The sequence below is a fragment of the Rana temporaria genome, chromosome 4, assembly GCF_905171775.1.
Source record: "Rana temporaria chromosome 4, aRanTem1.1, whole genome shotgun sequence".
NCBI lineage: Eukaryota > Metazoa > Chordata > Amphibia > Anura > Ranidae > Rana > Rana temporaria.
In genome coordinates this window covers 19,198,891-19,216,943 of record NC_053492.1, presented here as the reverse complement: position 1 = coordinate 19,216,943, position 18,053 = coordinate 19,198,891, and the positions used below count along the sequence as shown (strand labels likewise).

Sequence of the window (18,053 nt, the reverse complement as noted above, 5' to 3'; positions counted from 1 at the left end):
CGAATAGGGCTGAACGTAATTTACATTCAAGTCGAAACCAATGACGTCCTTGCGACGTCATTTGGAGCAATGCACACTGGGATATGTACACAGACGGCGCATGCGCCGTTCGTACAAAACATCAATCACGTCAGGTCAACACACATCAACATAAAACACGCCCCCCCCCTTACACATTTGAATTACGCGCGCTTACGCCGGCCCCATTTACGCTACGCCGCCGCAACTTACGGAGCAAGTGCTTTGTGAATACTGCACTTGCTCCTGTAAGTTGCGGCGGCGTAGCGTAAATACGATACGCTGTGCCGCCGTTAGATTGCGCGCCCCTACCTGAATCTAGCCCATAATGTTTGGGGGGTTTTAAGTAATTTTCTATGTATGATCTTGTAAACATCAAATCTGAAAAACAGCCAAGGTCCTTAAGTGGTTAATAACGTGTTGTTCTTCCACAAGGGCGGTGAAAAGGTTAAACCATAAAACTCGTCCAATCCGTGGCAGCGTTCCCCACCTCGGAATATACCCCTCTATTAGCGAGACACATTTCCACCTCTCTCTCTATAATTACGTCCTGCCCCCTATTCCAATCCCAACACCTGAAGGCAAAACCTTCACCCGAGACGTGAAGATGAATATTAGCCAAACGTTCCCCGATCTGAACTGCGGGTTCCCGTTGAATAAACACAAGAAGACGAGAAGGAGAGTTGCCTGCCCTTGGCCTCCTCCAACACATATGTGTGGAGCCTCCGCCCAGCGTCGCCCCGGGGACACATTGCTGCTAACGTTAAACGTCCTTCATTTCACAAGATTGAACTCCTGACCTCCTTGTCGGATGAGAAGCTTGTTAGAAAAAAAAAAAAAAAGACACCATGCGAAAAAATCTGAAGGCCCGGGAGGACAGACCGGTTTCTCTTTTCCCAGACAGCTGTTGGGCAACCGGTAAAAGGGGTGGAGGAGGAACGATCGGAACATTGATCAGTGAGGCAGTAGGGCAAAACGTTCCCGACGCTTCCACCCCACCCTACGCGTCACGTCTCACCTGAGGAGCCTGACCTCTCCACTCCCCGGTGTCACCAGAACCGATGACAGACGTGCCCGCTTGTCACCGGATGAGCCGGCGTAGGGCCCAAATTTGTAGGATGTGATGGGTCAAGTGTGTCACCTGCTGAACCTTCTTCTCTATATCCTCCAAGGCAGAGTTCACCATAGCAGGATAGTCTTCCTTTACAGGGACAATGCCTGCCTTTACATCGTTTTAAGAATGTGTATGACCCCCATACAAAAAAATTCTGAAAAAGTCAAAATATGAAAAAAAAACTTTGAGGCACACAAATACTAGGGTTGTCCCAATACCACCTTTTTTTAAGACCGAGTACAAGTACTGATACTTTTTTTAATGTCACGTGACCGTGTTTTTTTTTTTTTTTTTTTTTCCTACAATGCTCTTTCCTTTTTTTGGGGGGGGGGGGGGGGGTGTGTACGTGTGTTTTTTATTTAAATGTCAATTATTTTTTTTACTATAATTTTTTTATTATTTTATTTATTTTAATATTATTTATTGAAATAATTTTTTTTTTTTTTAATCAATCAATCAGCCCTGTTGGGGGGCTTTGGTGAGATATCAGGGGTCTTAGCAGATTCCGGATATCTCCCCTTTGAGACAGAGAAAGAGACCGAGGATAGAGATTCCCCAGTCCCTTTCTCTGCAGCCTCAGCTGCACTGAAAATGAATGGAGAGGAGACAGCGGCTCCTTTCCATTCATAAACTGAGACATTGTAATCACAGGAGGTTACAATGTTTCAGTTATGTGAATGGACAGAGTCAGTGATCACTGACTGTTCATACAGAAAAGGGAGGAGGACATGGAGGGGGGGAGGGTACACGGAGGAAGAACAGAGGGGGGGGAGGGGACACGGAGGGAGAACAGAGGGGGGGAGGGGTTACGGAGGAAGAACAGAGGGGGGAGGGGATACGGAGGGAGAACAGAGGGGGGGAGGGGACACGGAGGGAGAACAGAGGGGGGGAGGGGACACGGAGGGAGAACAGAGGGGGGGAGGGGACACGGAGGGAGAACAGAGGGGGGGAGGGGACACGGAGGGAGAACAGAGGGGGGGGAGGGGACACGGAGGGAGAACAGAGGGGGGGGGAGGGGACACGGAGGGAGAACAGAGGGGGGGGGAGGGGACACGGAGGGAAAACAGAGGGGGGGGGAGGGGACACGGAGGGAGAAAAGAGGGGGGGAGGGGACACGGAGGGAGGACAGAGGTGGGGAGGGGACACGGAGGGAGGACAGAGGGGGGGAGGGGACACGGAGGGAGGACAGAGGGGGGGAGGGGACACGGAGGGAGGACAGAGGGCGGGAGGGGACACGGAGGGAGGACAGAGGGGGGGAGGGGACACGGAGGGAGGACAGAGGGGGGGAGGGGACACGGAGGGAGGACAGAGGGGGGGAGGGGACACGGAGGGAGGACAGAGGGGGGGAGGGGACACGGAGGGAGAACAGAGGGGGGGAGGGGACACGGAGGGAGAACAGAGGGGGGGAGGGGACACGGAGGGAGAACAGAGGGGGGGAGGGGACACGGAGGGAGAACAGAGGGGGGGAGGGGACACGGAGGGAGAACAGAGGGGGGGAGGGGACACGGAGGGAGAACAGAGGGGGGGAGGGGACACGGAGGGAGAACAGAGGGGGGGAGGGGACACGGAGGGAGAACAGAGGGGGGGAGGGGAAACGGAGGGAGAAGAGTGGGGGGGAGGGGACACGGAGGGAGAACAGAGGGGGGGAGGGGACACGGAGGGAGAACAGAGGGGGGGAGGGGACACGGAGGGAGAACAGAGGGGGGGAGGGGACACGGAGGGAGAACAGAGGGTGGGAGGGGACACAGAGGGAGAACAGAGGGGGGGGAGGGGACACGGAGGGAGAACAGAGGGGGGGGAGGGGACACTGAGGGAGAACAGAGGGGGGGGAGGGGACACGGAGGGAGAACAGAGGGGGGGGGGGGACGGAGGGAGAACAGAGGGGGGGGAGGGGACACGGAGGGAGAACAGAGGGGGGGAGGGGACACGGAGGGAGAACAGAGGGTGGGAGGGGACACGGAGGGAGAACAGAGGGGGGGGAGGGGACACGGAGGGAGAACAGAGGGGGGGGAGGGGACACTGAGGGAGAACAGAGGGGGGGGAGGGGACACGGAGGGAGAACAGAGGGGGGGGGGGGACGGAGGGAGAACAGAGGGGGGGGAGGGGACACGGAGGGAGAACAGAGGGGGGAGGGGACACGGAGGGAGAACAGAGGGGGGGAGGGGACACGGAGGAAGAACAGAGGGGGGGAGGGGACACGGAGGGAGGACAGAGGTGAAGAGGGGACACGGAGGAAGAACAGAGGGGGGGAGGGGACACGGAGGGAGGACAGAGGTGGAGAGGGGACACGGAGGGAGGACAGAGGGCGGGAGGGGACACGGAGGAAGAACAGAGGGGGGGAGGGGACACAGAGGGAGAACAGAGGGGGGGAGGGGACACAGAGGGAGAACAGAGGGGGGGAGGGGACACGGAGGGAGAACAAAGGGGGGGAGGGGACACGGAGGGAGAACAAAGGGGGGACTGGAGGAGGATGCAGGGACAATCAGCGGTGATCGTGTGTGGGGGAGTTACAAGCACTAATCACCACCGATTTCACTAAAGCAGCTGAAAGCCACGGGGGAGGAGCTTGTAACTCCTCCCACGCACCGATCGCTGCTGACTGTCCAGGTATCGGGTGACGCATCGGGAGCTTTTGCCAGAGTACACCTCGCTGGTACCGGAAACATTCCCCTGAGATTTTGCTCCATAGTGACATGATGGCATCACACAGTTGCACATCCATGATGTGAATCTCCCGTTCCACCACATCCCAAAGGCTCTCTATTGGATGAGATGTGGTGAGTGTGGAGGCCATTGGAGTCCAGTGACCTCATTGTCCAGAGGTGAGATGATTGGATCTTTGTGACATGGTGACATTATCCTGCTGGGAGGAGCCATCAGAAGATGGGGACACTGTAGTCATAAAGGGATGGTCATTCTTCTCTGACCACCAACATCAACAAGGCATTTTCCTCAACACAACAGCCGCTCACTGGATATTTTCTCTTTTCCGGACCATTCTCTGTAATCCCGAGAGATGACCGTGTGTGAAAATCCCAGTGGATCAGCAGTTTTTGAAAAATACTCAGAGCAGCCCGCCTGGCACCAACAACCATACCACGTTGAAAGTCACCTAAATCTTTTCTTCCCCATTCTGATGCTCGGTTTGAACTTCAGCAAGTCGTCTTCACCACATCTAGATCAGGTTTTGACAAATTTGCTTGGAATCTAGGAGCCAGCTAAAAAAGTTTGGAGCCAGAAAACGCACCCCGTCCCAACGAGCTTGCGCGCAGAAGCGAACACATACGTGAGCAGCGCCCGCATATGTAAACGGTGTTCAAACCACACATGTGAGGTATCGCCGCGATTGGTAGAGCGAGAGCAATAATTCTAGCCCTAGACCTCCTCTGTAACTCAAAACATGCAACCTGTAGAATTTTTTAAACGTCGCCTATGGAGATTTTAAAGGGTAAAAATTTATCGGCATTCCACGAGCGGACGCAATTTTGAAGCGTGACATGTTGGGTATCAATTTACTTGGCGTAACATTATCTTTCACAGTATAAAAAATAATTGGGATAACTTTACTGTTGTCTTATTTTTTAATTAAAAAAAAAGTGTATTTTTTCCCCCAAAAAAGTGCGCTTGCAAGGCCGCTGCGAAAATACAGCGTGACAGAAAGCATTGCAACGATCGCCATTTTATTCTCTAGGGTGTTAGAATAAAAATATATATAATGTTTGGGGTTCTAATTAGAGGGAAGAAGAGGGCAGTGAAAAATTACACATTGCACATGCTGTCTTACTTGTAATGCCAACGGCCACAACCAGATGGCGCAGGTCACAGAAGGAAGCTTGGCACTTCACAAGGCCGCGGCTTCAATTACCGGCCGTCGCGGGCCCGGCCGCCGCTGGGGGCAGGCGGGGGCGCACGGGGCACGCTGTGCCCCCGTGCGCCCCCACCTCCTCAGCCACGCGATCGGCGGGCCCGCGACGGACGGTAATCGAGGCCGTGGCTTTGTAGGTGCGGCCTCAATTACTGGCGGGCGCCAGGTCACAATTTCTTGTAGCAATTGCGACCTGGCGCCCGGATTTTGTCGAGCCCTGATCTAGATGCCTAAATTAATTGAGTTGCTGCCACGCGATTGGCTGATTAGCAATTTGTGTTACCAAACAATTCAACAGGTGTACCGGTGAGTGTATAATCAACTAACAAACAAGATCGCGTTGCGCTATCCAAATAAATTGCTAGTGCGTTAATGCGTCAAAATATCATCCAATCCGGTAAGGAAGAACTTTGGTGCATAAAAACAAATCTATACTTGACATAAAAGTGGAGAGAGGAAGAGGAAATTCATCATAGAAAGAAAAGCCGATCGGTACTAACAGTCGATCGGGGTATATATATATATATATATGTATATGTCGCCAGAAGCCAGTGATCCAATGTGAATATACAGCACTCCACACCTGGGTGCAAACCCCACTCACAAGTAGGTAAGACGACCTCCAGGATGGAGGCTTTCTGGGCTCTTGGGAAATTCCCCACTGGGATGGATGGATGGATAGTGTGATCCAAGGCTGAGGAGAGAGGTTTCCAAACAGCCAGGGCAGTCCACACATACAACTCAGTAAAAGATAAATACTAAAAGGATGAACTCATATTGTAGAAGTTTGAAAATTTCAGCACTTAATAAGATTAAAACTACTTCCAATAGACAGGTGTAAAATGACACGCATCACGGACAAGCTCGATCAACGCCCCGTCACTGCTGTAGCTCCACCCAACGCGTGTCGTCCAACAGGACGTCCTCACTCCTTGATCACGCCCTTTGGACAAAACGAGTCAGGCCAGCTTAACTCTAGTCAACATTTGCTCTTACAAGAGACCCAGGGAACCATAGGAGAGCCCATCCTTCTCCATCTACACCAGGGATCCTCAAACTACGGACCTCCAGCTGTTGTAGAACTACACATCCCGTGAGGCATTGTAAACACACTGACATTCACAGACATGACTAGGCATGATGGGAATTGTAGTTCTTGAACAACTGGAGGGCCATAGTTTGAAGACCCAACGGCCCTGAAGAAGGGAACAAAGCTGGGGACTGCCAGTAGCCCACACTCGCTCACCCATGTCTTTATGGACCTTGCTTTGTGCACTGGTCCAAATCATTTGGTGGAGGGGGGATTATGGTGTGGGGTTCTTTTTCAGGGGTTGGGTTTGGCCCCTTAGTTTCATTGAAGGGAACTCTTAAAGGCGTCTGCGTACCAAGACATTTTGGACAGTTTCATGCTCCTAACATTGGGAGCGTGTGTATGTGCAGCCGCGGGATCGGGAAATGCCTCCGTGCCTATGATCGGCGGTGTGCAGTGAGGGCTTCCTGGCAGGTTCTATCCAAACACGCCCGAGCCCGTCCATGTCTTTATGGACCTTGCTTTGCACACTGGTGCAGTGGCGTCACTAGGGTTGGTGTCACCCGGTGCGGTAAAACATGGTGTCACCCCCACTCTGTGTAGGCTGCCCAGCACCAAGCAGGCAGCGCACGGGGCGCACCCCAAACCAGCCCCTGTAAATGATAGTATAGGGCAGTATAGTGGCAGGTTAGGGTAGTATAGAGTGGTATAGTGGCAGGTTAGGGTAGTATAGAGTTGTATAGTGGCAGGTTGGTGTAGTGGGGTGGTATAGGACAGGTTAAGGTGGTATGGTGATATAGGGTAGTTTGGGTGGCACAGGGCAAGTTAGGGTGGCACAGGGCAGGCTGGGGTGGCACAGGGCAGGCTGGGCATGTCGGCTAAAAAAAACAAAAATAAAACGGGATGGTGTCACCCCTCTAGCGGGTGTCACCCGGGTGCGGACCGCACCCCCCGCGCAACGCCTCTGCACTGGTGTGCAGTCATGTTGGAACAGGGAGGGGCCATCCCCAAACTGTTCCCACAAAGTTGGGAGCATGAAATTGTCCAAAATGTCTTGGTATGCTGACGCCTTAGGAGTTCCCTTCACTGGAACTAAGGGGCCAACCCAACCCCTGAAAAACAACCCCACACCATAATCCCCCCTCCACCAAATGGTTTGGACCAGTGCACAAGGCAAGGTCCATAAAGACATGAATGAGCGCGTTTGGGGTGGAGGAACTTGACTGGCCTGCACAGAGTCCCGACCTCAACCCGATAGAACACCTTTGGGATGAATTAGAGCCGAGACTGTGAGCCAGTCCTTCTCATCCAACATCAGTGCCTGACCTCACAAATGTGTTTCTGGAAGAATGGTCAAACATTCCCATAGACACACTCCTAAACCTTGTGGACGGCCTTCAAAGAAGGCTTGAAGGTGTTATAGCTGCAAAGGGTGGGCCAACTCAATATTGAACACTACGGAATAAGACTGGGATGCCATTAAAGTGGAGGTCTGCCATAGGTTTGTTAGAGAACCTTAGTGAACAAACAGCATCATGAAGGCCAAGGAACACACCAGACAGGTCAGGGATAACGTTGTGGAGAAGTGTAAAGCAAAGTTAGGTTATAAAAAAAATCTCCCAAGCTTTGAACATCTCCCGGAGCTCTGTACAATCCATCATCCGACAATGGAAAGAGTGTGGCACAACTGCAAACCTACCAAGACATGGCCGTCCACCTAAACTGACCGGCCGGGCAAGGAGAGCATTCATCAGAGAAGCAGCCAAGAGGCCCATGGTAACTCTGGAGGAGCTGCAGAGATCCACAGCTCAGGTGGGAGAATCTGTCCACAGGACAACTATTAGTGGTGTTCTCCACAAATCTGACCTTTATGGACGAGTGGCAAGAAAAAAGACATTGGAGAAAGAAAGTCATAAGCAGTCCTGATTGCAGTTTGTGAGAAGCCATGTGGAGGACACAGCATAACATGTGGAAGAAGGTGCTCTGGTCAGATGAGACCAAAATTGTGGCCTAAAAGCAAAAACACATCCCTCTGAACACACCATCCGCACTGTGAAACATGGTGGTGGCAGCATCATGTGATGGGGATGCTTTTCTTCAGCAGGGGCAGGAAAGCTGGTCAGAGTTGATGGGAAGATGGATGGAGCCAAATACAGGGCAATCTTAGAAGAAAACCTGTTAGAGTCTGCAAAAGACTTGAGACTGGGGTGGAGGTTCACCTTCCAGCAGGACAATGACACTAAACATACAGCCAGAGTTCTCTCTCTCGGCTCTCTCTCTCTCTCTCTCGGCTCGAGCCGAGAGAGTCAGAGAGTGCGAGCCGAGAGAGTCAGAGAGTGCGAGCCGAGAGAGTCAGAGAGAGCGAGCCGAGAGAGTCAGAGAGAGCGAGCCGAGAGAGTCAGAGAGAGCGAGCCGAGAGAGTCAGAGAGCGCGAGCCGAGAGAGTCAGAGAGCGCGAGCCGAGAGAGTCAGAGAGCGCGAGCCGAGAGAGTCAGAGAGCGCGAGCCGAGAGAGTCAGAGAGCGCAACCCGAGAGAGTCAGAGAGCGCAACCCGAGAGAGTCAGAGAGCACGAGCCAGATAGTCAGAGAGCGCGAGCCAGATAGTCAGAGAGCGCGAGCCAGATAGTCAGAGAGCGCGAGCCAGATAGTCAGAGAGCGCGAGCCAGATAGTCAGAGAGAGCGCAGAGAGAGCGAGCGCAGAGAGAGCGTGAGAGAGAGAGCGTGAGAGCGACAGCGAGAAAGCGAGCGAGCGCAGAGAGAGAGCGCAGAGAGAGAGAGAGAGCGCAGAGAGAGAGAGAGAGCGCAGAGAGAGAGAGAGAGCGCAGAGAGAGAGAGAGAGCGCAGAGAGAGAGAGCGCGCGCAGAGAGAGAGAGCGCGCGCAGAGAGAGAGAGCGCGCGCAGAGAGAGAGAGCGCGCGCAGAGAGAGAGAGCGCGCGCAGAGAGAGAGAGCGCGCGCAGAGAGAGAGAGCGCAGAGAGAGAGAGCGCGCAGAGAGAGAGAGCGCGCAGAGAGAGAGAGCGCGCAGAGAGAGAGAGCGCGCAGAGAGAGAGAGCGCGCAGAGAGAGAGAGCGCGCAGAGAGAGAGAGCGCGCAGAGAGAGAGAGCGCGCAGAGAGAGCGTGCAGAGAGAGCGCGCAGAGAGAGCGCAGAGAGAGCGCGCGCAGAGAGAGCGCAGAGGGAAAGCGCAGAGAGAGAGAGAGAGCGCAGAGGGAAAGCGCAGAGAGAGAGAGAGCGCAGAGGGAAAGCGCAGAGTGAGAGAGAGCGCAGAGGGAAAGCGCAGAGTGAGAGAGAGCGCAGAGGGAAAGCGCAGAGAGAGAGAGAGCGCAGAGGGAAAGCGCAGAGAGAGAGAGCGCAGAGGTAGAGCGCAGAGGGAAAGCTCAGAGAGAGCGCAGAGGGAAAGCGCAGAGAGAGAGCGCAGAGGTAGAGCGCAGAGGGAAAGCTCAGAGAGAGCGCAGAGGGAAAGCGCAGAGAGAGAGCGTGAGAGTAGTGTAGGGGGGCCCTAGGCTAGATAGCAAAGAGAGAGCCGAGAGAGAGAGCGCGAGAATCTATTCTGATATTTACGGCAGTGTGGGAGAGGGCCCCTACACAGGTCTCATCTAATCTGATATATACGGCATCCCGGTATGTTTGTGACAGTGGCGGTGATTATGTCGGAGCCGAGACACTAAACATGTCACTCAGTCATCAGTACAGGCAGCCAGCCGCTTCATACTGAGCTATAATTACCGCCACATAATTGCATCATTGCTTGTGTGTTTAAGAGCACTTGTCAGTAGGGCCCGGGGCCAAACAGAGGAGCTGCAGAATTATCCTCCCCTCATAATTACACCCCCGCCATGTCTTGTGCACACATCTTAATGGACTCATAAAAAGGGAAACGATGGGGGGGTATATAAACTGAGCCCCAAATTTTGTGACCTCCTCAACCCTCCAGATGGTTCCAAGCCAAAGGAAGCCACTCCGTCACCAAACTCCTTCCTGTGACTACATCCACATCGCCCCCTACTGACCACAGGAGGAAGGAGTAGACATTGCTACCCATGTTCTGGGACTCGCATAACCCCCCCCCCCCCCTCTCCCCAACCCCCCCCCCCCCCCTAGGTTACATAACAAGGGTGCCAAAATCTCTGTCTGTCTGTAGACGGGCTTCTTGGCCTTGGACATACGGGGATCTCAGACTAGAATTTTATTTTATCATTCATTTCAAAGTCTTATAGGCTTTAAAATACTTTGCACTCTCTTTTATTCAGGTATGAATACACCTCAACAGAATTCTATTATGAAGAGCAGACAACCAAAATGTGTGATTCAACCCCCCAGGTTATATAGCAACAGGGCCGCCATCAGGGGGGTACAGGCATTACACCTGTAAGGGGCCAGATGGTCCCTAGGGGCCCGGCTGGCCCACCTCGCGTTTTTCTTTTTTTTTTGCACTACACCTGTAAGGGGCCCGGCTGGCCCAGCTCCCGTTTTTTTTTGCATTACACCTGTAAGGGGCCCAATGGTGCCCAGGGGCCCAATGGTGCCCAGGGCCCCTTACAGGCCTGGCTGGCCCAGCTCCCGTTTTTTTTTTGCATTACACCTGTAAGGGGCCCGATGGTCCCCAGGGCCCCTAACAGGCCCGGCTCCTGTTTTTTTTGCATTACACCTGTAAGGGGCCCGATGGTCCCCAGGGCCCCTAACAGGCCCGGCTGGCCCAGCTCCCGTTTTTTTTTTTTGCATTACACCTGTAAGGGGCCCAATGGTCCCCAGGGCCCCTTACAGGCCCGGCTGGCCCAGCTCCCGTTTTTTTTTGCATTACACCTGTAAGGGGCCCGATGGTCCCCAGGGCCCCTAACAGGCCCAGCTCCTGGTTTTTTTTTTTGCATTACACCTGTAAGGGGCCCGATGGTCCCCAGGGCCCCTAACAGGCCCTGCTGGCCCAGCTCCCGTTTTTTTTGCATTACACCTGTAAGGGGCCCGATGGTCCCAGGGCCCCTTACAGGCCCGGCTGGCCTCCCTCTCATTTCTTTTTTTTGCATTACACCTGTAAGGGGCCCGATGGTCCCCAGGGCCCCAAACAGGCCCGGCTGGCCTCCCTCTCGTTTTTTTTTTTGCATTACACCTGTAAGGGGCCCAATGGTCCCCAGGGCCCCTAACAGGCCCGGCTGGCCTCCCTCTCTTTTTTTTTTTTGCATTACACCTGTAAGGGGCCCAATGGTCCCCAGGGCCCCTAACAGGCCCGGCTGGCCTCCCTCTCGTTTTTTTCTTGCATTACACATGTAAGGGGCCCAATGGTCCCCAGGGCCCCTTACAGGCCCGGCTGGCCTTCCTCTCTTTTTTTTTTTTTGCATTACACCTGTAAGGGGCCCGATGGTCCCCAGGGACCCTTACAGGCCCGGCCGGCCTCCCTCTCGTTTTTTTTAATTACACCTGTAAGGGGCCCAATGGTCCCCAGGGCCCCCCGCTTATTATCTTGCGTCAGGGGAGAAGAGATTATTGCACTTATTTTTATTTCGGCAGCAAAGCCCCCCCCCCCCCCCCCCCCTGGTTCTCTGCTCCATGGGGCCCCTGACAAAAGCTGTGTAAGGGGTTTGTGATGGCTGCCCCCCCCCCTGGTCTGGAGAACCGACTAGGCCAAAGTGAATCTCAACACAACACACTGGAAGAATGAAAGAACTTACCTTTGGCAAACTTCATGTAATGGACTCGCTTCTTGGAGGTCTTGGACTTTTCTTCCAGGCTGAAGGATTTTTTGCTGTCGTTGGCGGGAGAATCTGAAAGATAAGCAATGTTTTTTGTAAATTTTTTCACTCCTATGAACTTATTGAGGACTTCTATGGTGCCACTGATCTCCACACTTCCTTCTCGAGGTCAGATCTCCAGTCAGCACAAAAAAAGACTTAAAAATACCAATATCTTCCCCCTCCCCCTCATGTATTATACACAAGTCCCACGTTATTAAAATCTCCAGAAATGCATGAAAAAGAGGTAAACATGGCCTATCTAGTCATTACTCCCTCTAACATAACAGGTGATGGGCAGTGAACTGCTTCCTCAATGACAAGAGGAGCATGCTGAGCAAGGGACTACATGTCCCATAGTACCCTGCGCCGCCTGCAGCGAGAGGTATGCGACAAATGTGTGTCTGGGCGCAACCACAGTGAGGTGAGCCATTCAGGGTACGAAGACATGGCCGCTCAAGTCTTTTCTTCCTCCAACATAGCCGGCAATGGATGGGGAGCAGTGGAGTAGTTTCTTCAAGAGAAGAAAAGCACTGAACAAGGGACTACATGTCCCATAGTACCTTGCGCCGCCTGCAGCGAGAGGTATGCGACAAATGTGTGTCTGGGCGCAACCACAGTGAGGTGAGCCATTCAGGGTGCGAAGACATGGCCGCTCACGTCTTTTCTTCCTCCAACATAGCCGGCAATGGATGGGGAGCAGTGGAGAACAGTTTCTTTAACAAGAGAGAAGAAGAGCACATGTGATGCCATGTGATAAGATTGTGTCTAGGTGTCGATACAGTGAGGTGAGCCATTCAGGGTGCGAAGACATGGCCGCTCAAGTCTTTTCTTCCTCCAACATAGCCGGCAATGGATGGGGAGCAGTGGAGTAGTTTCTTCCATAGAGGAGCACTCAACAAGGGACTACATGTCCCATAGTACCTTGCGCCGCCTGCAGCGAGAGGCATGCGACAAATGTGTGTCTGGGCGCAACCACAGTGAGGCGAGGCATTCAGGGTGCAAAGACATGGCCGTTCAAGTCTTTTCTTCCTCCTACATAGCCGGCAATGGATGGGGAGCAGTGGAGTAGTTTCTTCCATAGAAGAGCACTGAACAAGGGACTACATGTCCCATAGTACCTTGCGCCGCCTGCAGCGAGAGGTATGCGACAAATGTGTGTCTGGGCGCAACCACAGTGAGGTGAGCCATTCAGGGTGCAAAGACATGGCCGCTCAAGTCTTTTCTTCCTCCAACATAGCGGCAATGGATGGGGAGCAGTGGAGTAGTTTCTTCAAGAGAAGAAGAGCACTGAACAAGGGACTACATGTCCCATAGTACCTTGCGCTGCCTGCAGCGAGAGGTATGCGACAAATGTGTGTCTGGGCGCAGCAACAGTGAGGTGAGCCATTCAGGGTGCAAAGACATGATCGTTCAAAGTCTTTTCTTCCCCCTACATAGCCAGCAATGGATGGGGAGCAGTGGAGAACAGTTTCTTTAACAAGAGAGGAGAAGAAGAGCACATGTGATAAGCTTGTGTCTAGGTGTCGATACAGTGAGGTGAGCCATTCAGGGTGCGAAGACATGGCCACTCAAGTCTTTTCTTCTTCCAACATAGCCGGCAATGGATGGGGAGCAGTGGAGTAGTTTCTTTCATAGAAGAGCACTGAACAAGGGACTACATGTCCCATAGTACCTTGCGCCGCCTGCAGCGAGAGGTATGCGACAAATGTGTGTCTGGGCGCAGCCACAGTGAGGTGAGCCATTCAGGGTGCAAAGACATGGCCGCTCACGTCTTTTCTTCCTCCAACATAGCCGGCAATGGATGGGGAGCAGTGGAGAACAGTTTCTTCAACAAGAGAGAAGAAGAGCACTGAACAAGGCACTACATGTCCCATAATGCCATGTGACAAGCTTGTGTCTAGGTGTCGATCAGGCCACAAGGATTTGACTGTTCCAGTCTATCCCCATCTAGATATAGGCCCCCAATATGAGGGGAGCAACAGAGAACAGCTTCTTCAATGAAAAGAGGGGCACACTGAACAAGGGACTACAGGTCCCATAGTATCTTGCACCAACAGCAGCAAAGGACATGTGACAAAGTATATGTCTGGGTGAAGCCACAGGGAGGCGAGCCAATCAGGCCATAAGGATGTGACCGTTCCAGTCTATCCCACCCTTCTAGATAGCCCCCAATGGGAGGGAAGCAGCAGACATCAGCTTCTTCAATGAAGAGAGGGGCACACTGAACAAGGGACTACGGGTCCCATAGTACCTTGCACCACCAGCAGCACAGGACATGTGACAAGCATGTGTCTAGGTGTAGCCACATTAAAGTGAGCCAATCAGCCCACAAGGATGTGACTGTTCCAGTCTATGATCCATCTAGATAGCCCTCTAATGGGAGGGGAGCAGCGGAGAACAGCTTCTTCAATGAAGAGAGGAGCACACTGAACAAGGGACTACATATCCCATAGTGCCTTGGGACATCAGCAGTGATAAGTGAGCGTAGCCACAGCTAGGAAAGCCATTAAGCTCACAAGGAAATTGAATTTTTTTACTTTTTCCTATAATAAATATCCCCCAAAAACATAAAAAAACATTTTTTTTCTCAGTTTAGGCCGACACGCATTCTTCTACATATTTTTGGTAAAAAAATACCGTATTTATCGGCATATACTGCGCACTTTTTTGCCCTAAAAATCAGGGCAAAATCGTGGGTGCGCGGTATACGCCGATACCTGCTTTCCCGCGCCGAGTTTGAATACTGCCCCGGCATATACCGAGCGCAGTACACTCGTGTATCGTCGGCCAGTCTCGGCTCCTCTCGCGCCGACGTCCTGGACGTACAGGACGTCAGCGCGAGAGTTGCCGAGCCTGCCCGACGATACACAAGTGTACTGCGCTCGGTATATGTCGGCGCAGTATTCAAACTCGGCGCAAGAAACGAGGGGGGAGGACGCCGCAGAAGGACGCCGGACCCAACGAAGAGGACACCCGCAGACGGACGCCGAACCCCGACGAGGCCGCCGATGGACGCCGCGCAAGACACCAAAACTGTAAGTACAAAAAATCTTTTTTCCACAGGAATTGGGGAAACTTTAGGGGTGCGCGCTATACGCGGGAGCGCGCTATACCCCGATAAATACGGTAAGCGTTTATCAATTGGTTTGCGCAAAATTTATAGCGTTTACAAAATAGGGGATAGTTTTATTGCATTTTTATTAATTTTTTTTTACTACGAATCAACGTTTTTTTTTTCGTGACTGCCACATTATGGCGGACACATCGGACAATATTGACACATTTTTGGGACCATTGTCATTTTCACAGCAAAAAGTTCTATAAAAATGCATTGTTTACTGTGAAAATGACAATTGCAGTTTGAGAGTTAACCACTAGGGGGCGCTGAAGAGGTTAAGTGTGACCTTATATGTGTTTCTAACTGTAGGGGGCGGGGCTGGACGTGTGACGTCATTGATCGGCTTTCCCTATATCAGGGAACAGACGATCACTGACACCGCCACTGTGAAGAACGGGGAAGGTGGGTTTACACACAGCTCTCACCGTTCTTCAGCTCCTGTGACCGATCGCGGGTCACCGGCGGCGATCGGGTCCGTGGGTCCCGCGGCCACGGAGCTTCGGACCTGGTCGCGGGCGCGCGTGACCCACGACTGGGCACTTAAATAGGACGTACAGGTACGCGATTGTGCCCAGCCGTGCCATTCTGCCGACGTATATCGGCGTTAGGCGGTCCTTAAGTGGTTAAAACAGCTCAGCCACGCAGCATTGCCATATTGGCGATCTGAATTTTCCAAAGCACAGTTAAGTAAATGAAGCCCAATCACCCTCCCTGCCCCCATCCTGTGATTGGACAGTTAAAGCTGGATTAAAACACACATATATTCCAGCTTACCAACTCTTAGGATGTGATGGCTGCATTCGTTTTCCATTTTAGGTTCTGATTTTCTTCTATTGATCCAGCCAGCAAGTCCGTTTTTCAAAATATCACACGCTCGCCAGCAGAACGTATCAGTTTACATGGATGAGACCATCCATTTTCCACCGACAAGTATGCTTACAAATGATCAGCTTTTGTTTATTCATAGAAGGGGGGAAAAAATGGTTTGCTGTAACCAATTATAAAGTGTGAGCTGGAGTTTGGCTTTAATTTGTTAGTATATTTAAATCTTCCAATACATTAAACAGCCCCCTTCCCCCAGACTGGCAAGGCTGTTGTCTACTGTACCTCCTGTGCTCCTTCATCTAGAGTGGGGGGGGGGGGCGCTCTAACACAGGGGGCGTGTTACTGGCCAGGTCACCAGGTGATAACAGGGGGGGGCTTAAAAGAAAACGAATGCAGCCACCACATTCAATGATTGGTAAGCTGCAATATATTCCATTGTGGGTTTCAATATCACTTTAAAGGACCAGCTAATGAGGATAGATAGATAGATAGATAGATAGATAGATAGATAGATAGATAGATAGATAGATAGATAGATAGATAGATAGATAGATAGATAGATAGATAGATAGATAGATAGATAGATAGATAGATAGATATGAGATAGATAGATATGAGATAGATAGATAGATAGATAGATAGATAGATAGATAGATAGATAGATAGATAGATAGATAGATATCTTAATTTCAGGGTTTGACAAATTTGCTTGGAATCTAGGAGCCAGCTAAAAAAAGTTAGGAGCCAGAAAACGCGCCCCGTCCCGTCAAGCTCGCGCGTAGAAGCGAACGCATACGTGAGCAGCGCCCGCATATGTAAATGGTATTTAAACCACACACGTGAGGTATCGCCGCGATCGTTGGAGTGAGAGCAATAATTCCAGCCCTAGACCTCCTCTGTAACTCAAAACATGCAATCTGTAGATTTTTTTTAAACGTCGCCTATGGAGATTTTAAAGGGTAAAAGTTTGTTGGCATTCCGCGAGCGGACGCGATTTTGAAGCGTGATATGTTGGGTATCAATTTACTCGGTGTAACATTATCTTTCACAATATTAAAAAAAATTGGGATAACTTTACTGTTGTCTTATTTTTTAATTAAAAAAAGTGTAATTTTTTACCCAAAAAAGTGCTCTTGTAAGACCGCGTTGCGCAAATACGGCGTGACAGAAAGTATTGCAACGATCGCCATTTTATTCTGTAGGGCAGGGGTCCTCAAACTTTGGCCCTCCAGTTGTTCAGGAACTACAATTCCCATCATGCCTAGTCATGTCTGTGAATGTCAGAGTTTTACAATGCCTCGTGGGACATGTAGTTCCGCAACAGCTGGAGGCCCGTAGTTTGAGGATCCCTGATCTAGGGTGTTGGAATAAAAATATATATAATGTTTGGGGGTTCTAATTAGAGAGAAGGAGATGGCAGTGAAAACAGTGAAAAATTACATATTAGAATTGCTGTTTAACTTGTAATGCCAACGACCACCACCAGATGGCGCCAGCTGACAGAAGGAAGAGCTTGGGACTTTACAAGGCCGCAAAGCCACGGCCTCAAGTACCGGCGGGCGCCAGGTCACAATTTCTTGTCGCAATTGCGACCTGGCGCCCGGATATTGTCGACCCCTGTCTTAATAGGAGAGATGGATAGGTACATATCTATCCATCTTATCCATCTCTCCTATTTAGCTATCCATCTCTCCTATTTAGCTATCCATCTCTCCTATTTAGCTATCTAAATAGGATGGATATATATCTAAATAGGATGGATATATATCTAAATAGGATGGATATATATCTAAATAGGATGGATATATATCTAAATAGGATGGATATATATCTAAATAGGATGGATATATATCTAAATAGGATGGATATATATCTAAATAGGATGGATATATATCTAAATAGGAGAGACAGACAGACAGACAGTCTGTCTGTCTGTCTGTCTGTCTGTCTGTCAGACAGACAGACAGACAGACAGACAGACAGACAGACAGACAGACAGACAGACAGACAGTCTGTCTGTCTGTCTGTCTGTCTGTCTGTCCATCTCTCCTATTTAGCTATCTATCTTATTTAGCTATCTAAATAGGATGGATATATATCTAAATAGGAGAGATGGATAGATAGATATATAGATAGATAGATAGATAGATAGATAGATAGATAGATAGATAGATAGATAGATAGATAGATAGATATTTATCCTATTTAGAAATCTATCCATCCATCCTTCTATCTTTCCATCTCTCCTATTTAGATATCCATCTATCCATCTATCTCTATTATTTCGATTTTTTTCCCTCCTCTATACACACACACAAAAAAAAAAAAAAAAAGTACCGTATTTTCCGGCGTATAAGACGA

At 51.0% G+C, this 18,053-nt stretch overlaps 1 protein-coding gene across 1 annotated transcript in view; it reads right to left on the bottom strand.

The window, feature by feature from the left end:
- The window catches only part of PINX1 (PIN2 (TERF1) interacting telomerase inhibitor 1), a 223,044-nt gene that overhangs the window by 176,741 nt on the left and 28,250 nt on the right, over window positions 1–18,053 (bottom strand). Inside the window, exon 5 of the mRNA XM_040348090.1 lies at window positions 11,687–11,779. Within this exon, the coding sequence (XP_040204024.1) occupies window positions 11,687–11,779 (93 nt within the window). The remainder of the gene's footprint in view (window positions 1–11,686; window positions 11,780–18,053) is intronic.